This window comes from Solanum lycopersicum, chromosome 8, assembly GCF_036512215.1.
Source record: "Solanum lycopersicum chromosome 8, SLM_r2.1".
NCBI lineage: Eukaryota > Viridiplantae > Streptophyta > Magnoliopsida > Solanales > Solanaceae > Solanum > Solanum lycopersicum.
Window position 1 is genome coordinate 776,178 of NC_090807.1, and position 17,773 is coordinate 793,950.

Genomic DNA, 17,773 nt, shown 5'->3' on the forward strand with positions numbered 1-17,773 from the left:
GATAAATTATGTCAACGTCGTTCGTGAGCTTATAAAAAAAAAATTCAAGCATTATTATTTGATACTTGAAATTTCAAATAATTGAAATATGACACCTAAGTATAATTTTCATAAGAATGATACTTAAAATTTCAAATAATTTTTCCTCACTCTATTGCCGATCTTTATTAAATTATATTATATTAACATTGCTTTCAAAATATTCAATATACGCTAGTAGTGTGTTGAGCTTGTTCACATGGATAGTAGTCCTAGATGAAAGATGGGATTAAGGACTATAATAAACTCTATCAATATAAAACTAATCGATTTATGAGAAAACTTCAATATTAAAACCTTAAAATAATTGGTTTAGATGTGTATAGAATTGTTCAAAAAAGAGGAGAGATTTATGGGAAAATCTTAACAATTTTAGAAAAAGTCTTAACATAAAAGTTCAGATTTATTTTACACCTTAACAATTCCAATAAATAAATGCACAACTAAACAAGTAAGAAAACCAAAAATCATTTCTCCTCTCAAGTATGGATCCTTTAGATTCTCTTGTTGTAAGTTTATTTCTCGAAACTTATCATCTTTAATTTGGTATAATATATATGAGTTTTTTTATATTCAATGCTTAGTATCTGTTTTAGAATCCTGGCTAAGTGTACTTATGAGTTTATCGAAACGTGTATACATACTTGTGATATTTTTTTATATTCTATCGATAGTTTTTATTATTACAATCCAACTTTAACAACTAATGGATCCACTCTACAAATACCATCAAATCTCAATTTCGGAGATATCACATCAGCCCTATCACCACTAGTTCTAGGTTATGAGGTGACATGTAAGTTTTGAGACTTGATTTATCTTATGTTTATTAATTAAAGTTTACTTTCAAGAATATTATCATTCTCTTAATCTTCTTTAAGACATTAAATCTCTCGACTCGTCACATAAGGCCTACTTATCTCCCTATATCATGTTGTTTTGTATGATTGGGGATTTTAGCTAGAGACATTTTGCTTATGATTTTAAAAAGATTATATCTATCCCATTATAATTTTTTATGGTGTATAATTATGATAACGTTTTTCATTCTTGTTATATATACTTTTTATAACTCTTATTATTTTGTTTATTTATTTATTTATTATTTAAAGGTAAAACGTATTGAAAAAAAAGAGCAGTTGAAAAAGAAAATAATTAAAAGTCAGAAATCAGTTTCAATATGCTGCAAAGGAGAAGGGAAATTTGTTCCAATGAAAGTGGCAATTCAAGAAGCTTCATCCAAAAATTCACTATTGGAAAGAATTAATTCTCTTGAGACTCGACTTTTTCAGGTAAAATATTTTTTTTCAATTTATTTATTTGAATTTTAATTTTTATCTAAAAAAATTTAGTTATAAACGATCACATTTTATTAAAATAACACATTGATGTTTATTGATTATTCTTAACACTCCAATACAAATTATGAGATTAATTTCACCAATGATCATTTAATTTTTTATTTTATTTCACTAAGGTTGTTAAGTTAATTTTATAATTAAAAAATCATTTAATCTTTTACTATTATCACAAAACTTCACTTAGTAATTATTTGTAACAAAAAATTGTCTAAGTATCAATATTATATATGCATGTCCACCGTTACCGTGATTTCTTTTATTTTCTCTTTTACGACCTTTTAATCAATCGTCTCAAGTTTGAATTATGAAAATATATATTTTTGATAATAATATCGATACAAATATAAATTAGTTAAATTTATCGATAAAGTTCATGATTAAAATAATAAATTAAACTAACAAAAAAAATAAGAAGCTCAAATCTTAATAGTATTATATAAGTTGCAGTGATATATAACTAATCATATTTATTAATGCAGCTGTGCCTGGAAATTGAAAATGCAAGAACATCATGCAGCTCTTCATCAAATACACAGACTCCATTTGCAGAAAAATCAAAAAATAATGATGCCAAGAGACAAGCAGCTTCTTCTTATCCAATTTTTGATTTTTCACAGGTAATTTTGTACATCTAAATTTACATTTTATGTATCGGCATAAATATGTTACATATCAAGTCTGATATAGAATGTGGTACAGTCCGTGAAATTTTATTAAATTATCAATATATAATTAAAAAAATTTCTTTTTATTTTGCTATAAAAATAATCTACATATTTAGTCTTCTGCTTTACTAATTAATCTTGTTTTTAATGGACGGTTACTTATAAAAGATACATATTATTTCTTATATATATTGAATGTAAATAGTCTCTTTTTTTTTTTTCTTGTAGAAACAATCTCATAATTTGGCACAAGATTTGGAGCAATCAACATGCATGAAGAAAACGAAGAAGCCATTGCATTTTGGGAGAAGCAAAAGTACTAAAGATGTTGAAAATATTACAAGTAAAAATGGGAAGAAAAAAAGTTTGAAAGCAAGTTGGCCACATCTCAGGATCTTAGGTTGCTAATAACTACTAAAACTATATTCCAATTTTAACCTTAATTTTGTTAATGAATTTTGGGAGAAAGACATATATATGTATTTTGTGTCTTGCTAATTTATTTAATTCCATTTATATATAGCTAATGTGTTTGATTGAACACCTGAAATGTAAGGTGCCTTTGATTTGAAATAATTAACTTCCATTCCTAACTCGAAGAAGAATTAGTCCGCCCCTCAAATAAGTATTAAAGGATATTAGGAAGGGCTCAACTTCAAAATTTCGAAATAAAATTATATTAGTAGATAACACTTTACCCTTAAAGCAAGAATTTTTAATTAGTTAGGAATGAACCAAATAAGAATGACCAAAAAATACAAACAAGAACCGAACATCGAACGAAAAATGACAACAAAAAACAAACAAGAACCGAACATCAAATGAGAAACGACAACAAAATACAAAGAAGTACTAAACATCGAATAAAAAATGACATAAATAAAAAATACGAATAGCATCGAATGAGAAATGGTGAAAAAAGATGATGGGGTGAGAGAGGCTCGAACTCTCGACCTCAGGATTTCTCAGAAGCTATGAGACCTACGCGCTAGCCAACTGCGCCACCACCCCAATTGTTCACTAACTATCACATATTATTATTTAATCCTAGAAGTTAAAAACTTTGTCAATAAACGCCATCGTTCTTGCTCTATCTTCTTACATGTCTAGGGTTTTTCACATCTTCCCCTCTTTCATCACCAAGCAAACCCCTCATTCAGGTACTAATTTTTTTGCCCTTTCATAGATTTTTGTTTTTTTGAAGTGTTATTCTCTTGTTTAAGAGTTCTTTCTTTGATTATTGTCATCTAATTACCCAATAATTGAAAAAAATATATTAAAAAGTGAGAAAAAGGGGTAAAGATGAAGTCTTTTTAGTGTTTCTTCAACTGGGAAGTTACAAAGTTAAGTTAGTAAATCTTGATTTAAGAATGGAAGTTAAAAACAATGGCAAGTAGTGTTATGTTAGAGTAGTTTGTGCTTTATGTTTTACAACATGTACCTTGTATTTGTGATATACTTGCTCTTTTTGGTTGCTGCTTCATTCTTTGAATCAAATCTTGTTTATGCTATCATGTGTTTTTTGCCCTTCCTATAGTTTTTTTTTGTCTTGTTTATAAGATTCTTTCTTTTGGTTCCTATTTGCCACATAAATTGGGGGAAACAGTGAGAAAAAGGGGAATTTTTGAGTTTTTTTTTCACTGCAAGTTGCAAACTTTCACTTACATTGATTATGAGTTGAGGTTCTTTGGTTATTGTGTCTTCATTAAGAACGAAACTTGGTAACAATGGGAGTTAGTGGTATGTGAGAGCAGTTTGTACTTTATGTTTTACAGCTTGTACCTTGTATTTGTGATATGCTTGCTCTTTTGGTTGCTGTTTCATGCTTTAACTCAATCTTGTTTATGCTATGATGTGATTTTTACATTTCCCATGGGTTTATTTTCCGAAGTATTGTTGTCTTGTATGTTGAATTGTTTCTTTTGATTCAATTTTGTCTATTCGCCCTGTAAATTGAAAAAAAAAAAGTGAGAAAGAGGGGGTAAAGATGGAATCTTTAGTCTATTTTCAACTGCCTAGTTACAAACTTTGACTTGTGTATGAGCTAAGTTTCTTTAGTTACTGGTACAACAACATACCTAGTGTAGTCCCACAAAGTAGGGTCTTAGGAGGGTGGAGTTTTTGCAAAGTAAAGAGTCTTTTTCCAATAGACCCTCGGCTCAATAATTCTTTTGTTATTAGGTCTTGACTAAAATGATTGAGGATTATAATCAAGGGTCTTAATGGAACTTATGAACAATAGGGGTAGTGGTATCTTAGAGTAGTTTGTACTTCATGTTTACAGATTGTACCTTGTATTTGTGATGTACTTTTGGTTGCTGCTTCATGATTTAACTAAATCTTGTTTATACCGTGATGTGATTTTTCCCTTTCTTATAGAGTTAAGTTTTTCTTATAATCGTGCTTCTAATTCTTCTTTTCTCTTGAGACGTGAGTTTATCAGAAACAACTTCTTTACCCCCATAAACATAGTGGTTAGGTTTGCGTGTACCTTTTGCAGAACCCACTTGTGGGATTGCTCTGGGTAGGTTGTTATAGAGTTCATTTTTTCCTGGATTATCATTCTCTTGTTTATGTCCATTTTATCATTTTCTTTTCTTGAATTGAACTTGCCTCTATTCAGCCCATGAATAGAAAAAAGTGAGAAAAAAGGGCAAAAAGTGCAATCTTTTTCTTTTTTATTTCATTGGGAAGTTGCAAAAATGCTTTAGTACTCGAATCAAGGTTCGTAGGAACTTATCAAGTACAATACAAGAGAACAATGGAAGGGAGTGGTGTAAGATTAGTTTGTACTTTTTACAGCTTGTACGGTGTATCTGTGATGCGCTTTCTCTTTTGGTTACTGCTTCATGCTTTTTAAGTACTTCTACAAATTCCATTATTTGCTCAACAATTCAATTTCTTAGAATTACAATCATTAAGTCAATCTTAATGCTGTAATATAATATTTGCCCTTCATACATAATTCATTTTTTTTCAAAGCATCGTTCTCTTGTTTAGGTACATTTTTTTCGTTGCCTTTGTTTAATTGGAACTTCCCCCTATTCAGCCCTATAGATGGGAGGTAAAAGTGAGGAAAGAAAAATGCAAGATGCAAATAATTTCATGTAGAATAGTAGTTGCTTGTTGGACCAAATTCTCGTGTGAATTCGCGGAGAACTAAATGGATATCATATGTATGCAGTCGTTAGGTTGACCTCTCTTATGTTGTGGATTTTCTTTCTTCTTCTTTTGCTATCTGCATGTAGTGATTCAAGACAAATAAAAACTTTCTGAAGATCTAATTTTAACTTTTCTGGAAAAAAAGTCTCAGGTGAATTTTCCGACATGGCTATCGTCAATGATGAACGCGAGTTTGAGGAAGAAACAACTCATGAAGATCTCCAAGAGTTTGACGAAGATGCGGAAGTGGACGCCGAGGACGATGATGACGAGGACGATGATGATGAAGACGGTGATGAGGATGATGATCAGGAGGAGAAAGAGGTCATACAGAGCTCTGGCAGTGGTCCACAAGTTCACTCTATAGATGATGATGAGGAGGATGAGGATGAGGATGATGAGGACGATGAAGGTGACAGTGATGATGATGACGACGACGACGACGATGATGAAGATGATGAAGATGAGGAGGAAGGTGAAGAAGAGGGAGATCTGGGCACGGAGTATCTTGTTAGGCCAGTGGCACGTGCTGAGGATGAAGAAGATGCTAGTGATTTTGAACCAGAAGAAAATGGCGAGGAAGAGGGTTTTGAGGAGGAAGAGGAAGAGGATGATGATGAAGACACTAGCGGAAAGGTGGAGGCCCCGCCAAAGAGGAAGAGATCAAGCAAAGATGATGACTCTGACGATGATGATGGCGGAGAGGATGAGGATGAGGATGATGAGAGACCATCTAAACGATAGTCGATAGGCCCTATATAGTATAGAGGTCAATCCCCCTTCATGTATGATGGATGATGGTTCTTGTAGTCCTTAGTTCTAATCACTGTTGGGATTATGACACCATTTTAGTTTAGTTTAGTTTAAGAACTTTGGTTCAAGATTTTTTTTTTAATTGTATGTGTTGGTGTTTTTTAGTTGTTCAACTCTGTTTGGTCTGCTATTTTGGTGCAAGTATTTATATATGGTGGGCTTAGTTTAAACACACTTGAGTTTCGTTACCTAGAATCATTATTATAAGAAAAATCAATTTTTATTGGACAAGTTAGCAGCAAGTACTTGAATCTTTTCTTTTTCCTACTTTAATGTTCTAGGTCCTGCCTGAGTTTCTTGCTCTCTTTGGTAATAAAAGGGTAATTAATATATGAAGTGATGTTGTATTTGTTTTGGTAAATACGAATAGCATCGAATGAGAAATGTTGAAAAAAGGATGATGGGGTGAGAGAGGCTCGAACTCTCGACCTCAGGATTTCTCAGAAGCTATGAGACCTACGCGCTAGCCAACTGCGCCACCACCCCAATTGCTAACAACACACCATTTACGTATTTTCTCATCATCAATCTTTTCAACTTCAAAAGGACAAGAATTTTTTGGCCCAAAAACACCATTGTTCTTGTTCTATCTTCTTACATGTCTAGGGTTTTCACATCTTTCCCCCCCTTTCATCAACAAGCAAACCCCTCATTCAGGTTTGCCCTTTCATTGATTTTTTATTTTTTTTTATCAAGTATCATTTTCTTGTTTATAGAATTCTTTCTGTGAAAAAAAAAAAAAGTAAGTAAAAGAGGCAAAGATGGAATCTTTTTTTCACAAGGAAGTTGCAAACGTTCACTTTCCTTAATTATGGGCTGTGTTTGCTTAGTTTGATTAAAAATGCCTTAGGATTCTAATCAAAAGTCTTAATGGAACTTCAGAAAAATAGGAGGTAGTGGTGCTATGTTAGAGTAGTTTGTACTTTATGGTTTACAGTTTGTACCTTGTATTTTTGATAAACTAGCTCTTTTGGTACAAGGTTAGCAACAGTTTGTGTGACCTTTAGGCCACGGGTTCGGTTAGATTGTCTAACATCACACCTCCTTGAAGTTTGGCCCTTTTTGGATCTTGCTAATGCGGGTGCACTTTGCTCTTTTGCTTGCTGCTTCATTGTTAAACTCAATCTTCTTTATGCTGTGTTGTCATTTTTGCCCTGCTTATTTTTCCTAAAGTATCATTCTCTTGTTTGTTATCTTACTCAAAATTGAACTTGCCCTTATTCACCCAATAAATGGAAACAAAAGGGGAAAAAAGGGCAAAATGCAATCTTCTTTTTTTTGGTTTCAATGGAAGTTGCAATCTTTCACTCACCTTTGTTCTAACCTGAGTTTCTTTAGTTATTTAGCTTGTAGACGCTATGCATGTGCAAAAATAAGTTTTTTTTTTTCACAAACCATGTTGGAGTATTGAGTCTTGATTAGAAATGCTTTAGGATTTTATGAAGCGTCTTTTATAAACTTTTCAAAACAAAACAAGAGAACAAAGGGAGGTAGGGGTATGTGAGATTAGTGTGTACGTTATGTAAAGAGTAATTATGCTATTTACAGAAGATTTGGAGAGATACTTGTCAAACTATCTGGAGAAATGCTTGAGCATCTTAAAACAAAACTGCAATCAATATGAAATTGGCAGTCAGGAAGCAGCTTCTTTTGTGAAATGGGAATTTGTGAGCATTTTGTATAAATGAATAAATTTTATAAACTATGATAAGCAACTGTATTTTTCCCGGTGATGAGTTTGGATTTCCGAATCATTATCATTTAAATATTTTAGTAATTGAGCTTCCGTGTCTAAGTCAATGTGTTAAAATTTAATTACAATTTGTATTCTGTGAAGCAATATGAAGCCCTACTGGCACGCAAGTTTTGGTTAAGATGTGATGATTGATTTTTTTTTTTTTGGTACAGGACGTGTCTGAAGTCTGCCTGTCATGGTGATGTGTATTAGTTCTCTGTAGACGCTGCTTAACAGTTAAAGAATTGCACACTACGTTAACGTTGGCCTCAAGCGCTGCATTGCACATGAGGTTATTGTTTTGTAGTATTTTGCCTATTGGGGTTTTTAAGGGGGAATAGTTCTCTTTAGCCATCATATCACTATGTTTTGCAAGATGAATGGCTTAATCTGTATTGACGTGTCTGCGGAAATGATAATTTTCAGTTGAGTATAACTAGGTATTCCTCTGAGGGTATTTATTCAGGGTCCCTAGGAGATTCTGTCGTTTTATGCTGAATAGCAGATAAGATTGCCAAATACAGCTTTCTCCTGCAGACCATGAACCCGAAACTCCTGTACTCTCCTTGGAGTAGATAAATTCAGGGTTTCCCCGAGTTAAATTGATGTCAAAGTAAGCACTTTGTTGTCTGATTCACTATCTGAGATGGTTAAGACATCATATATTTGTACTGTTCTGTGAGGTTCTTCCTTGGAATAAACAAGTATTTTACCGTGTGAAGAAGTTTGTCTGCAAATGCTGGTTTCTTGTTAGTTTGAACCGATAATTGAACTTCAAGAATGGATGTTCCTGTGAAGAAACCTCAGGATAATGGGCCGAAAACCTTAGTCAGTGATGACATTTTGGCTAAGAGGCTAAAAAATCGGGAGCGTCAACGCAGATATAGAGAAAGGAAACGTCTTAAAGCTGATAGTATGAAGGTGTTGGGCACAAACCAGCTAGTTTCATTGCCAGTGGGGGTGCCCGTGATTGTTTCTCCCCAGGATAGTACACTGCCAGTGAATGTGGCTTCGCTGGACTCTTCGGTTCCAGTAGAAGTTGCTCCGCTGGACTCTTCAATGCCAGTGAATGTTGCTCCTCTTGCCTCTTCAGTTCCAGTGAATGTCACTCCCCGGGCATATGTAATGCCAGTGGATGCTTCTTCCCGAGAGTCTGTCACCCGTGTTTACTCCGGGCGAAATTGGAAAAGGGATGCCCGAAAGGCCCATGTTGCCAGGCAGAATGAAGTTAGTACTAATAATACGGTTTCTCCAGATTTAGCTTCAATTGGTGAAGGTCAAGCAACATTACTTACCCACGTTGAACAGTCAGATGTCGCGATGAGTGATGTTATTTCTTCACCTGTGACTGCATCGGAAAATATCGGAACACCCAAATCTATTGCCAGCAGGAGAAATTGGAAAGCAGAAGCTAGAAATAAGAAGAGCTGAAATTGTTGACAATATGTTAAGGTCAAGTATGTCACAGAACATTATCAATTGTTAGCAGCCTTTTGCAATATCATTATGTACAACATTGGATGGACGGATGAACTTTGAATGATATTGTAAGTGTTCCGTTCCTTCTTTCCCCTTTAATTTTGTTCTACTATAAAAAACATCTTAGTTGTATACGACTATATTTTTAGACCTTCCATTCATACCCTTGTTAGCAAATCGTCTCTATTTGTCCTTGACCTTAATGGAGATCCAACCTAAAGTGTTATGGTGGACAATTTTGAACCATAGTTACAAGTAGAGGTGTAAATCTGGACCTTTTTAGCAATGTTTTTTGACATGTGGATTACACTCAATCAATGCTGGAGCTCTGTTAAAGTCAAGGGCAAGTATGAAACGATCACAACGGAGGGTAAATTTGGACCTTTTCCTATTACTCATTAACTGATGCAATTGCAGATATCGGATGCCCGACTTACACGGCTCTTATTTTTTGCTTCTGATTAAACAAGTGAGAAGATCCTGACCATTGCTAACGTCCAGGTTTGTCAGGTATGAAGTTAGGTTTTAGAGTAACTTTAGGATACTTTCTTCCAACGAAATGAATCTTCATATATTTCACGAGACTCGGACGATGTGTTTCTGTACATATATGTTGTACGTGGATAACTCCACTTGTTGGAATTACACTGGATATGTTGTTTTTTTGTATCTGTTGTATGTGGATCGATCATCCCTTGTGCGGTTTATCATTCAAGAAACATTTCACAGTTTGAATTTTGCATATGGTTCTGAGTTTGATTAAGGGAAGTATTTATTGATTATGATTGCACAAATACTATTATAGCATAAAATTAGGCTAGACCAGGCTATATTTAGTGGCGGAGTCAGAATGTTGATCAAGAAGATTAGACAAAATATTTGTATTGTTTAGGAGATTCAACAATCTATATATAAGTTCTACTCGGTCCACAAAGTATTCCATGACATGCTGGGTTTGAGGAAGGATCACACCTCAAAGGGTGTGATGTAGACAACCTGCCCTAATGTAGGCATTAATGGTTGCTTCCACGGTTTAAACCCGTGACTTTTCATGAGGAGACAACTTTACTGTTGCTTGAATAGTTTATATAACCTATATATACAATTCAATCTTCTCTCGAAGGGTATTCAATTGAATCTCCTTCGATGAATGTGAGTGACTTCACCAATATAGCTTTATTAGTCATCAATTTTAGCTACTTCCTTGCAAATTTGCCCTTAGGTTTTGTTTCATCTTGGATATTAGTATAATTCTTTAGATGAAACAATCAATAATCTTAAGTTAAGTCAATAGGCCCAGTATATGACCGTTGATTGTTACTTCGTACCAGCATAGATTAATTAAGATTTAAATATGTAAATAATATCTGCATTGATGTTTGTATATTTATATATATATAAACAATGAAATGCATAACATATAGGAATACAGATAAAAGATAATTCAATAGCTTCATCATGTACATAGATGATTATAAATCAACCCTTAATAACGCGTTAATCAACGCTTAATCACCTGCCTCAAATCCTCAAAACTCCAATCTCTTCTCATCCCGGGGCTCCTTGCCAATCTTGGCGAATCAGTCATGAACTCTATCGGACCACTATTATGAACCCTCCGAGAACCGTTTCGCGTATTATTTTCTTTTCCCATTATGGTTCGACCCCTCGTTTTTTCATATTTCCGTCTTTCAACCAAGTTCCCTGACCAGTTCCTCTCCATTCCCACTGAAAAAAGACGAAAATTCGACTTATCATTAACATGATTCAGTGTTTCCCTTAGTTCCTCATGTGAATCTGTTCTTTTTAGAGCTTGGCAGGTTAAACAATTGAGAGTCATTGTTGTATAAAAGAATAGGAAGAAAATTAAAAGTTTACAAGCTAATAAAAAATGCATAGGATATGAAAATAAAATAATGATATTGATGGTTGAATTTTTGAGGATATTGAGGTTAAGGGTGTGTTCTTTTTTTTTTTTTCTTTTTAAATAAATAACAAAATTCTCCCATTTTTTTTGGAAATGCTAAAGGTCTCGTGTTAATAATGTCCATTCTTTTTTGGTTTATACCCTAAAATAAAGGTGAATCAATCTTTAGGGTAATGGCTATTGTTATTCTTACTATTAAGAACCAATACATCTTCGATTAATATCCATCTACACAAAAACAAAAAATATCCCCAGCTCTATACATTCATATTGTGGTCTCATTCATGAACTAAATAGAATTATATTTTTATTTTACTAAATACTTTAGTTATACATTTGTTTATATAGAAAGAAAAAAGAGTTCGTACAGTTACTACAACAATATGTTCAGTGTAATTTCATAAGTGGGGCTTCAAAAAAGTTGTGTTCGCACATCTTTACCCTTATCTTGTAAAAATAGAAAAATTATTTTCTATAGATTTTTGACTCAAGTAAAACATATCAAAATTAAGGATAAAAAAATACTAAATAATATGATAATCAAGATTAAAAAAATACAAAGATAATAAGGGAGTAATGATCATAATATACATAAGATAAATTAGACAATATTAAATTATCGATTAATTTTCTACCCAAATTTTTTATTTTCACATCCTTCCCTCCAAAGTTTAGTGTTAAACAAAGAAATGTGAACACTTAACGGAACCATCAGTGTAAACAACAAAATGTGAATACTATAATAATATATGATATATATATATATATATAAATGAATTTCACATGTAAAACATGGTCATTTTTAAATTAATTAATTGTATTCAACAATTCAATTTTGGTCTTCAAGTCAATTTGATCTGGTCAATAACATTCGCTTTAAACTTCAGCGTTTTTTATTCTTCTTTATACATCTTTTTAATTAAAATATTATATAGGGTGATGTAAATGATTTTGTTCATATTTAATACAGTCATATTTTAGATGTATATATTAATGTATACTGAAAATATACGATCAGATTAATCTATAATAATTATTATTTATATTAACATATCATTATAATGATCAAAGTATTCTTTGAAATCAAATTTTTATATATATATTACATGCTTTTTATAATAATATTTTTATATATTAGCAATAAAATATCGAACAAAATAACTTTCTACAAGGTGATTTTGTGGCTTGAAAAAAAAGAAAGATAAATGGCTGGCTGTAAAATATAACTATTTATTGTATATAAATTTAATCTATTTTGATACTAAAGTTGTCATATTTTATTTTTTAAAAAAACAAATCAAACTATACATAAAAGCTTTTATAAAAGGGCAACTTTCACATATAGCAAACAAAAAAATCATATTTGTATAATATATGCGCTCCATAGCAAATATAAAAACTGTATAATTCGCTATACATATAAAAGTGTATAATTCGCTGGCCTAAATTGTATAATTCGCCATTTCGCTGCAATTGTATAATTAGTTTTGTATACAGTTTAATCGAATTAAAATGTATGTATATTGCATAATTATAAGTGTATAGCAAGAAGATATATGTTTTTCTCGCTTTATACAAAAACAGAAATACAATATATACACTTCTGTTGTATAAAGCTAGAAAAAATTGTATTTCACTGCAATTATATAATTCACGATTGTATAATTCTTTGGCCTTTTTCGCTGCAATATTTGAAGTAAAATGTTTGTAAATTATATAATTAAGTGTATAACACAAAGATATACATTTTTGCATGTGTATATACAATTTTCTCTCGCTTTATACAAAACAGAAACATAAATTATACACTTCTATGTATAAAGCGAGAGAGGCGAGAATGGGAGAGTGGCGAGCGAGACTTCTGGTAAATTTTTGCCAACGTTTGCTATGGAGCACAATTAAATCAAACCCTAGCTATTCCATTTAATTTAAGTTATTAGTTTGCTATTTTATACAATTTTCCTTTTATAAAACCTCAAACAAAAAACGAATCTTTGTCACATCTATCAATCTCTGTCTATTTGATTAACAGATATAAACTGTTTATCACACAATTCATAAGACCAAAATAATAATAATACTTCCTCTGTTTTCAAAATAATTTTCCAGCGCTAAATTATATAAATTTTATATATATTTTTTAATTATATGTAAGAAATTAAAATAATTTTTGTATTTATAAACTTTAATTTTTCAAAATATAAAATTAAATTTAAAAATTAGTTAAATTAATTTTTAGGAAGCCAAATGTAACAACTATTTGGACGGCGGGAATAATAACAAAGTTTGTGCCTAAATCAACTGCATTTAAAGGGCTTGTGTCACTTCAAACTCAAATGATACTCATGACATTATATTATTATAAACAATAATATATATACTTTTTAAATATTTCCTAGTCCAATGAATACAGCTATGATTTGACCAAATTCAATGAATTCTCTATAAATGAAAATGCAGCCCTACCCCTTTGTTTGGTGCTTTCTTCTAGACTAAAACAAGCAACTGATTAGTAATACATCCATTTATATTAAGTTTTGATTATATTTATATATTTACATTAAAAAAATATTTATTATTAAAAAGTAATAAGTTTTATAGTAAAGGCAATTGTGTACTCCATAACTAATATATCCATCATAATTAAATAAAAACTTTCGTCCAAACTCGAATCATATATTATATACACAACAAGGTCAAAAATTGTTTTTTTTTTTTATAACAAAGTAATCTCTTATGACTAGTTAGTGTACAAGTTGAAACTCAATGCATCCTTCTCCACTAAAATGCAAAGGTGATTGTTTGTTACATGAATTGAACTTGTGACTCTAGTTCACACATGACATGTTACGTTCAATTAAAAAATGCTTAGTATTTTCTTCTAATTTGCCTAATGTAAAATGACAAGTGTTGTATCCCAAAAGAAGAGGGAACGAGAATTAGTAATAACATGAAGTTGATCATCAGCCACCAATTATTGGTTTCTCATTTATTTCCTGGATGAAGAATACAAAAGGATGAAGCTGCATCATATATATATATCTAATCTTACATGAACTAAAAAGCCTCAACTCGAGATCTCTAGTATTGGTTTCATCACATTTATATACAGAGAAGAAAATTCTCGCTCATTAGAAGATAACATTATACATAGCTCACTAGGGACATAATTTCATCGCGATTCAGCAATTTTTGATGTCAATGCTATCCTAAGCTGTTCTTGAGCATAAAGCCGGCTCCCCATTTTGACTGTGGCTTGTTGGATCATCAAATCATTCACCACGGAAACACTAGCGTGGTGCACGTCTAGGTCCAAGTCCTTGAGGGCTGCCATTAGCCTGGCAGCTGGATGGTTCTTTTTACTACATTGTATACGAATCATAGCATCCCATCCAATCACCTTAACGTCAATGTCCATATCGACAATCTTGACATCTTGATTCAATGGAGGGGAGGCGGAATAGTTTGATGATCCCTTGTTGGTTAATTCCTTCCTTAAACATTCAATTTGGCTCCTCAACTCCTCTTTATCTAAATCTGAATTTTGAACTTTTGATTTCAACTCATTGATGTATGCAATTGCATCTCCAAGAAGTGATGCCTTATCCATTTTAGACACATTTGGGACTACGGCTCTGAGCGCGTAGAATCTTTGATTCAATTTCTCCCTCCTCTGTCTCTCCGCTTCCACGTGATTCAATGGCTCCTCCCTTCCATTGGCTGGTTTCCTCCCTCGCTTCCTCGGCTTCTTTTCAGGTTCTACAACGGCCTCCTTCACCACTGAGGCTTCGAGATCTGAGTGATCAGAATCCCCGGACTTCCCCATTGTTGAAGTTGGCAAGATCACACCCGAAACAAACGAAAGCATTCCTTCTTCATTGTTTCCCCTTGATCCAAGTGACCTTTTCTTGTTCTTGTTCTTGTTCTTGTTCTCCTCCATGAGCCCAGGCCCAGGACCCAACTGTGATTGCCCTGAAAATCTCTTACTACTATCACCAAAATTCAATATCTCCCTGGACTCCGGCTTACAAGAAATTCCAGTTTTATTCCTATTACTACTTCCATCAAATCCATAACCCGAAAAATTCAACTCCTTTGTGAAAAATCCTTGACAATGCTGCTGCTGATTTTCAGAATTCTCATTTCCATACACAAGTTGAACATCCCTACTACTACTATGAATTAACGAATCCTTAGGTTCCACAACCGAGGAAGATGGATCCGTAAGCCAAAGGGCCGAAGGATCGGGCTCAGGATGCACAGCACAAGAGCCTGAGCCCGAACCTGAGCCTGTAACAGACCCCATATCAATATTGAAGTTAAACAAATACTTAACCTTGTTCATCAAATCCGAGCTTTGGAATATCAGCTCAGTCGAACCAAGCTCCACTACACCGTTAGCTGAAGGAATACACACAATCGTCTGAAGCCCGAAACCTTGGGCTTGCCTGGCCCGTTCACATTGAGAAGCAGCTAATTTCTCTGTTCCAGTAACCCAAATTGGGCTTGAACTGTACATCGCCAAGCCCGGAAGCCCGTTACCGTTAACAAACGATTGGGTCATTGAAATCAGAAAAAACCATTCAGTATCCGTCACTTCCTCATCCACTGCATCATCAGTTCCGTTTCCGGCGGAAGCTTGTACACCGGATATTAATGAATTCAGCTCCCGAAGCACCTTCTTTCTATGCTCTTGCTCAGCAACAAAATTAGCTGCTGAACTAGACGACCCTCTCCGTTTATTCTTATCTTCTTCTCCTTTATAATACCCATCTCCCCAACCCAATACAGTTTGGCTCGCAAAATCAACAACTGACGATTGCCAGAAAATAGCATATGCCCATGATTCACGAGCACCGTCAATTAAAGCCTGAAGCCTTTGCTGTAGTGACTCTTGATTGAAAAACGGCATCGTTTCTCCGACTCCGTTCACCGGAGTCGGACGATTGGGAGTGGAAGCAGGCCAAAAAGAGGATGGATCGGAAGATAAAAAAGAATCCATCATCATAGTATCATCACATGTATTAGTAGTATTGGTATTACTCCATAATCTATAGTCCGTCATTCAATTAAATTGAAGAATTTTACAAAAAACAGAAAATGAGAGATTTTGTTTGTTAGGTGAGAAATGAGAGTAGAGATTTTTGTGGATATATATATATATATAATAAAAATATTGTGAGCTCAAAAATAAATGAGTGAGGAAAGTGAGTGGACAAAGAGAAGAGGGTTCCGAGAAAAACGGTAAGTATTTTTAATCAAATATTTTTTATTTAAATTTTTATTAGGATGGGATAATTATTTATGTTAGTAAAAATTTTAGTGCCATTATAAAAAATTTTAACGTAAGTTTAAATTCTAATATAAGCTTCGATGCCAAATGAAAAATCAGAAAAAAAAAATTAAGGTGGGCGATTTATGGGAAAATTATACGTAGGATAAGGAAAGCCGGCATTAGTTCTACTTTTTACTTTTTAACTACCTAGGACTTTATACTAAATTTTTCTTTTTACTTAACACCATTAGAGAGTCGTACTTATATAGGTAGAAGATTTTTCTTTTTTTTTATTATATATATATAATTTATTACAGTGAAAGTGTGACATAATTTGATTTATTTTTGAAGTAAAAAGTGAATGAAAAAAGTAGATATCTTTACAATTATTAATGAGAAGTATTTAAGTATTAAAAAATTTGAAATTCATTTAATTAACTATCAAAACTTATCTAAACTTTTATCTTGTAGGTGAGGATTTAATTTCGTCTTATCATTTTCTATTCCCATTTCCAATTTAAAAAAAAGACAAGATTATTAGAAGTAAATTTCATTACTTCAAAAAAAGTAACATTAAATATCTTCGATGATTGAAGACGAGTTATTGAACTAATTGGAAAAATATTGTTAAATAAGAAGATTTTCAATGAATGTTAAAGGAATTGAAAAGAAGAAGATTTTTTTTTATAACCATATTTGTTAAAGTGCTTATATTAATAAAATATCTAATACTTCAATGTTTCAACTAAGTTAACTATTTCCAGGAAATATTAAATTAGCATATCTCCTACATGTAGGCTTTATGGAAATAATTCATATATGGAAAGAAAATAAATGAAATCATGTTGATTTTGATATTATATTACAATAACAACAATTATTTTTAGCAATTTCTAATATTTAGCGTAGCATCGTAAAATGAGATTCCAAACGATAAAATATACATAAATTTACCTTAAACTCTAAAATAGGAAATTCTATGTTTACAAATTTAAACTTGAACTCCTTATCTACTTTTGCTTACTTAAATATCAAATTATATAGTCCACCATTGAATTCAAATGTGTATATACATCTAATTCGTATATTATATATTGTATTTTTAATGATTTGAAACTCGATAAATAATGAATTTATCGCTCTATTATTTTCTATTTAAATAAAAAAGGTTCACGTAAAATTTAAATTTGCTCTTCTATCCTTATCCCCTAAAGTATCACATTTTTAGTTATGACTAATGATTCATAAATTTTGAACTCATAACTTAAATATCACTTGTTCGCGTCATATACTTGTGTTGGTGTCTATTTAAATATT

The 17,773-nt window shown here is 32.4% G+C and overlaps 5 protein-coding genes and 2 non-coding genes across 9 annotated transcripts; 3 read left to right on the forward strand and 4 right to left on the reverse strand.

Annotated features, from left to right (window-relative positions):
* The first annotated feature begins 420 nt into the window (after window positions 1-420).
* On the forward strand, window positions 421-2,608 carry LOC109120956 (uncharacterized). The gene is made up of 4 exons (XM_019215261.3): window positions 421-548; window positions 1,152-1,331; window positions 1,880-2,017; window positions 2,294-2,608. The coding sequence occupies exons 1-4, from the start codon at window positions 525-527 to the stop codon at window positions 2,471-2,473; spliced, it is 522 nt and encodes a 173-aa protein (XP_019070806.1). The 5' UTR covers window positions 421-524; the 3' UTR covers window positions 2,474-2,608.
* A 383-nt stretch (window positions 2,609-2,991) lies between these two features.
* Window positions 2,992-3,076, reverse strand: TRNAM-CAU (transfer RNA methionine (anticodon CAU)). Its single transcript is given in 2 exon segments — window positions 2,992-3,027; window positions 3,039-3,076. It is a non-coding gene; the product is annotated as a tRNA-Met (tRNA).
* Window positions 3,077-3,096: 20 nt separating this feature from the next.
* Window positions 3,097-6,271, forward strand: LOC101260453 (acidic leucine-rich nuclear phosphoprotein 32-related protein). Its single transcript, XM_010326160.4, has 2 exons — window positions 3,097-3,225; window positions 5,373-6,271. Exons 1-2 carry the CDS (start codon window positions 3,168-3,170, stop codon window positions 5,969-5,971), a joined length of 657 nt encoding a protein of 218 aa, XP_010324462.1. The 5' UTR covers window positions 3,097-3,167; the 3' UTR covers window positions 5,972-6,271.
* A 127-nt stretch (window positions 6,272-6,398) lies between these two features.
* Window positions 6,399-9,996, forward strand: LOC101260744 (uncharacterized). 3 transcript variants are annotated; one of them, XM_004244342.5, is made up of 3 exons: window positions 6,399-6,697; window positions 7,949-9,322; window positions 9,672-9,996. In XM_004244342.5, exon 2 carries the CDS (start codon window positions 8,556-8,558, stop codon window positions 9,204-9,206), a length of 651 nt encoding a protein of 216 aa, XP_004244390.1. In that variant the 5' UTR covers window positions 6,399-6,697; window positions 7,949-8,555; the 3' UTR covers window positions 9,207-9,322; window positions 9,672-9,996. The 3 variants fall into 3 exon arrangements, with proteins under 3 accessions (XP_004244390.1, XP_069144027.1, XP_019070920.1); XM_069287926.1 differs by having other exon boundaries at window positions 6,576-7,121; XM_019215375.3 differs by having other exon boundaries at window positions 6,645-6,933.
* On the reverse strand, window positions 6,442-6,526 carry TRNAM-CAU (transfer RNA methionine (anticodon CAU)). Its single transcript is given in 2 exon segments — window positions 6,442-6,477; window positions 6,489-6,526. It is a non-coding gene; the product is annotated as a tRNA-Met (tRNA).
* A 759-nt stretch (window positions 9,997-10,755) lies between the features above and the next one.
* Window positions 10,756-11,094, reverse strand: LOC104648593 (uncharacterized). Its single transcript, XM_010326162.2, has one exon. It carries the CDS (start codon window positions 11,092-11,094, stop codon window positions 10,756-10,758), a length of 339 nt encoding a protein of 112 aa, XP_010324464.2.
* Window positions 11,095-14,133: 3,039 nt separating this feature from the next.
* On the reverse strand, window positions 14,134-16,307 carry MYC1 (transcription factor MYC1). Its single transcript, NM_001301178.2, has one exon. It carries the CDS (start codon window positions 16,244-16,246, stop codon window positions 14,354-14,356), a length of 1,893 nt encoding a protein of 630 aa, NP_001288107.1. The 5' UTR covers window positions 16,247-16,307; the 3' UTR covers window positions 14,134-14,353.
* Window positions 16,308-17,773: the final 1,466 nt, after the last annotated feature.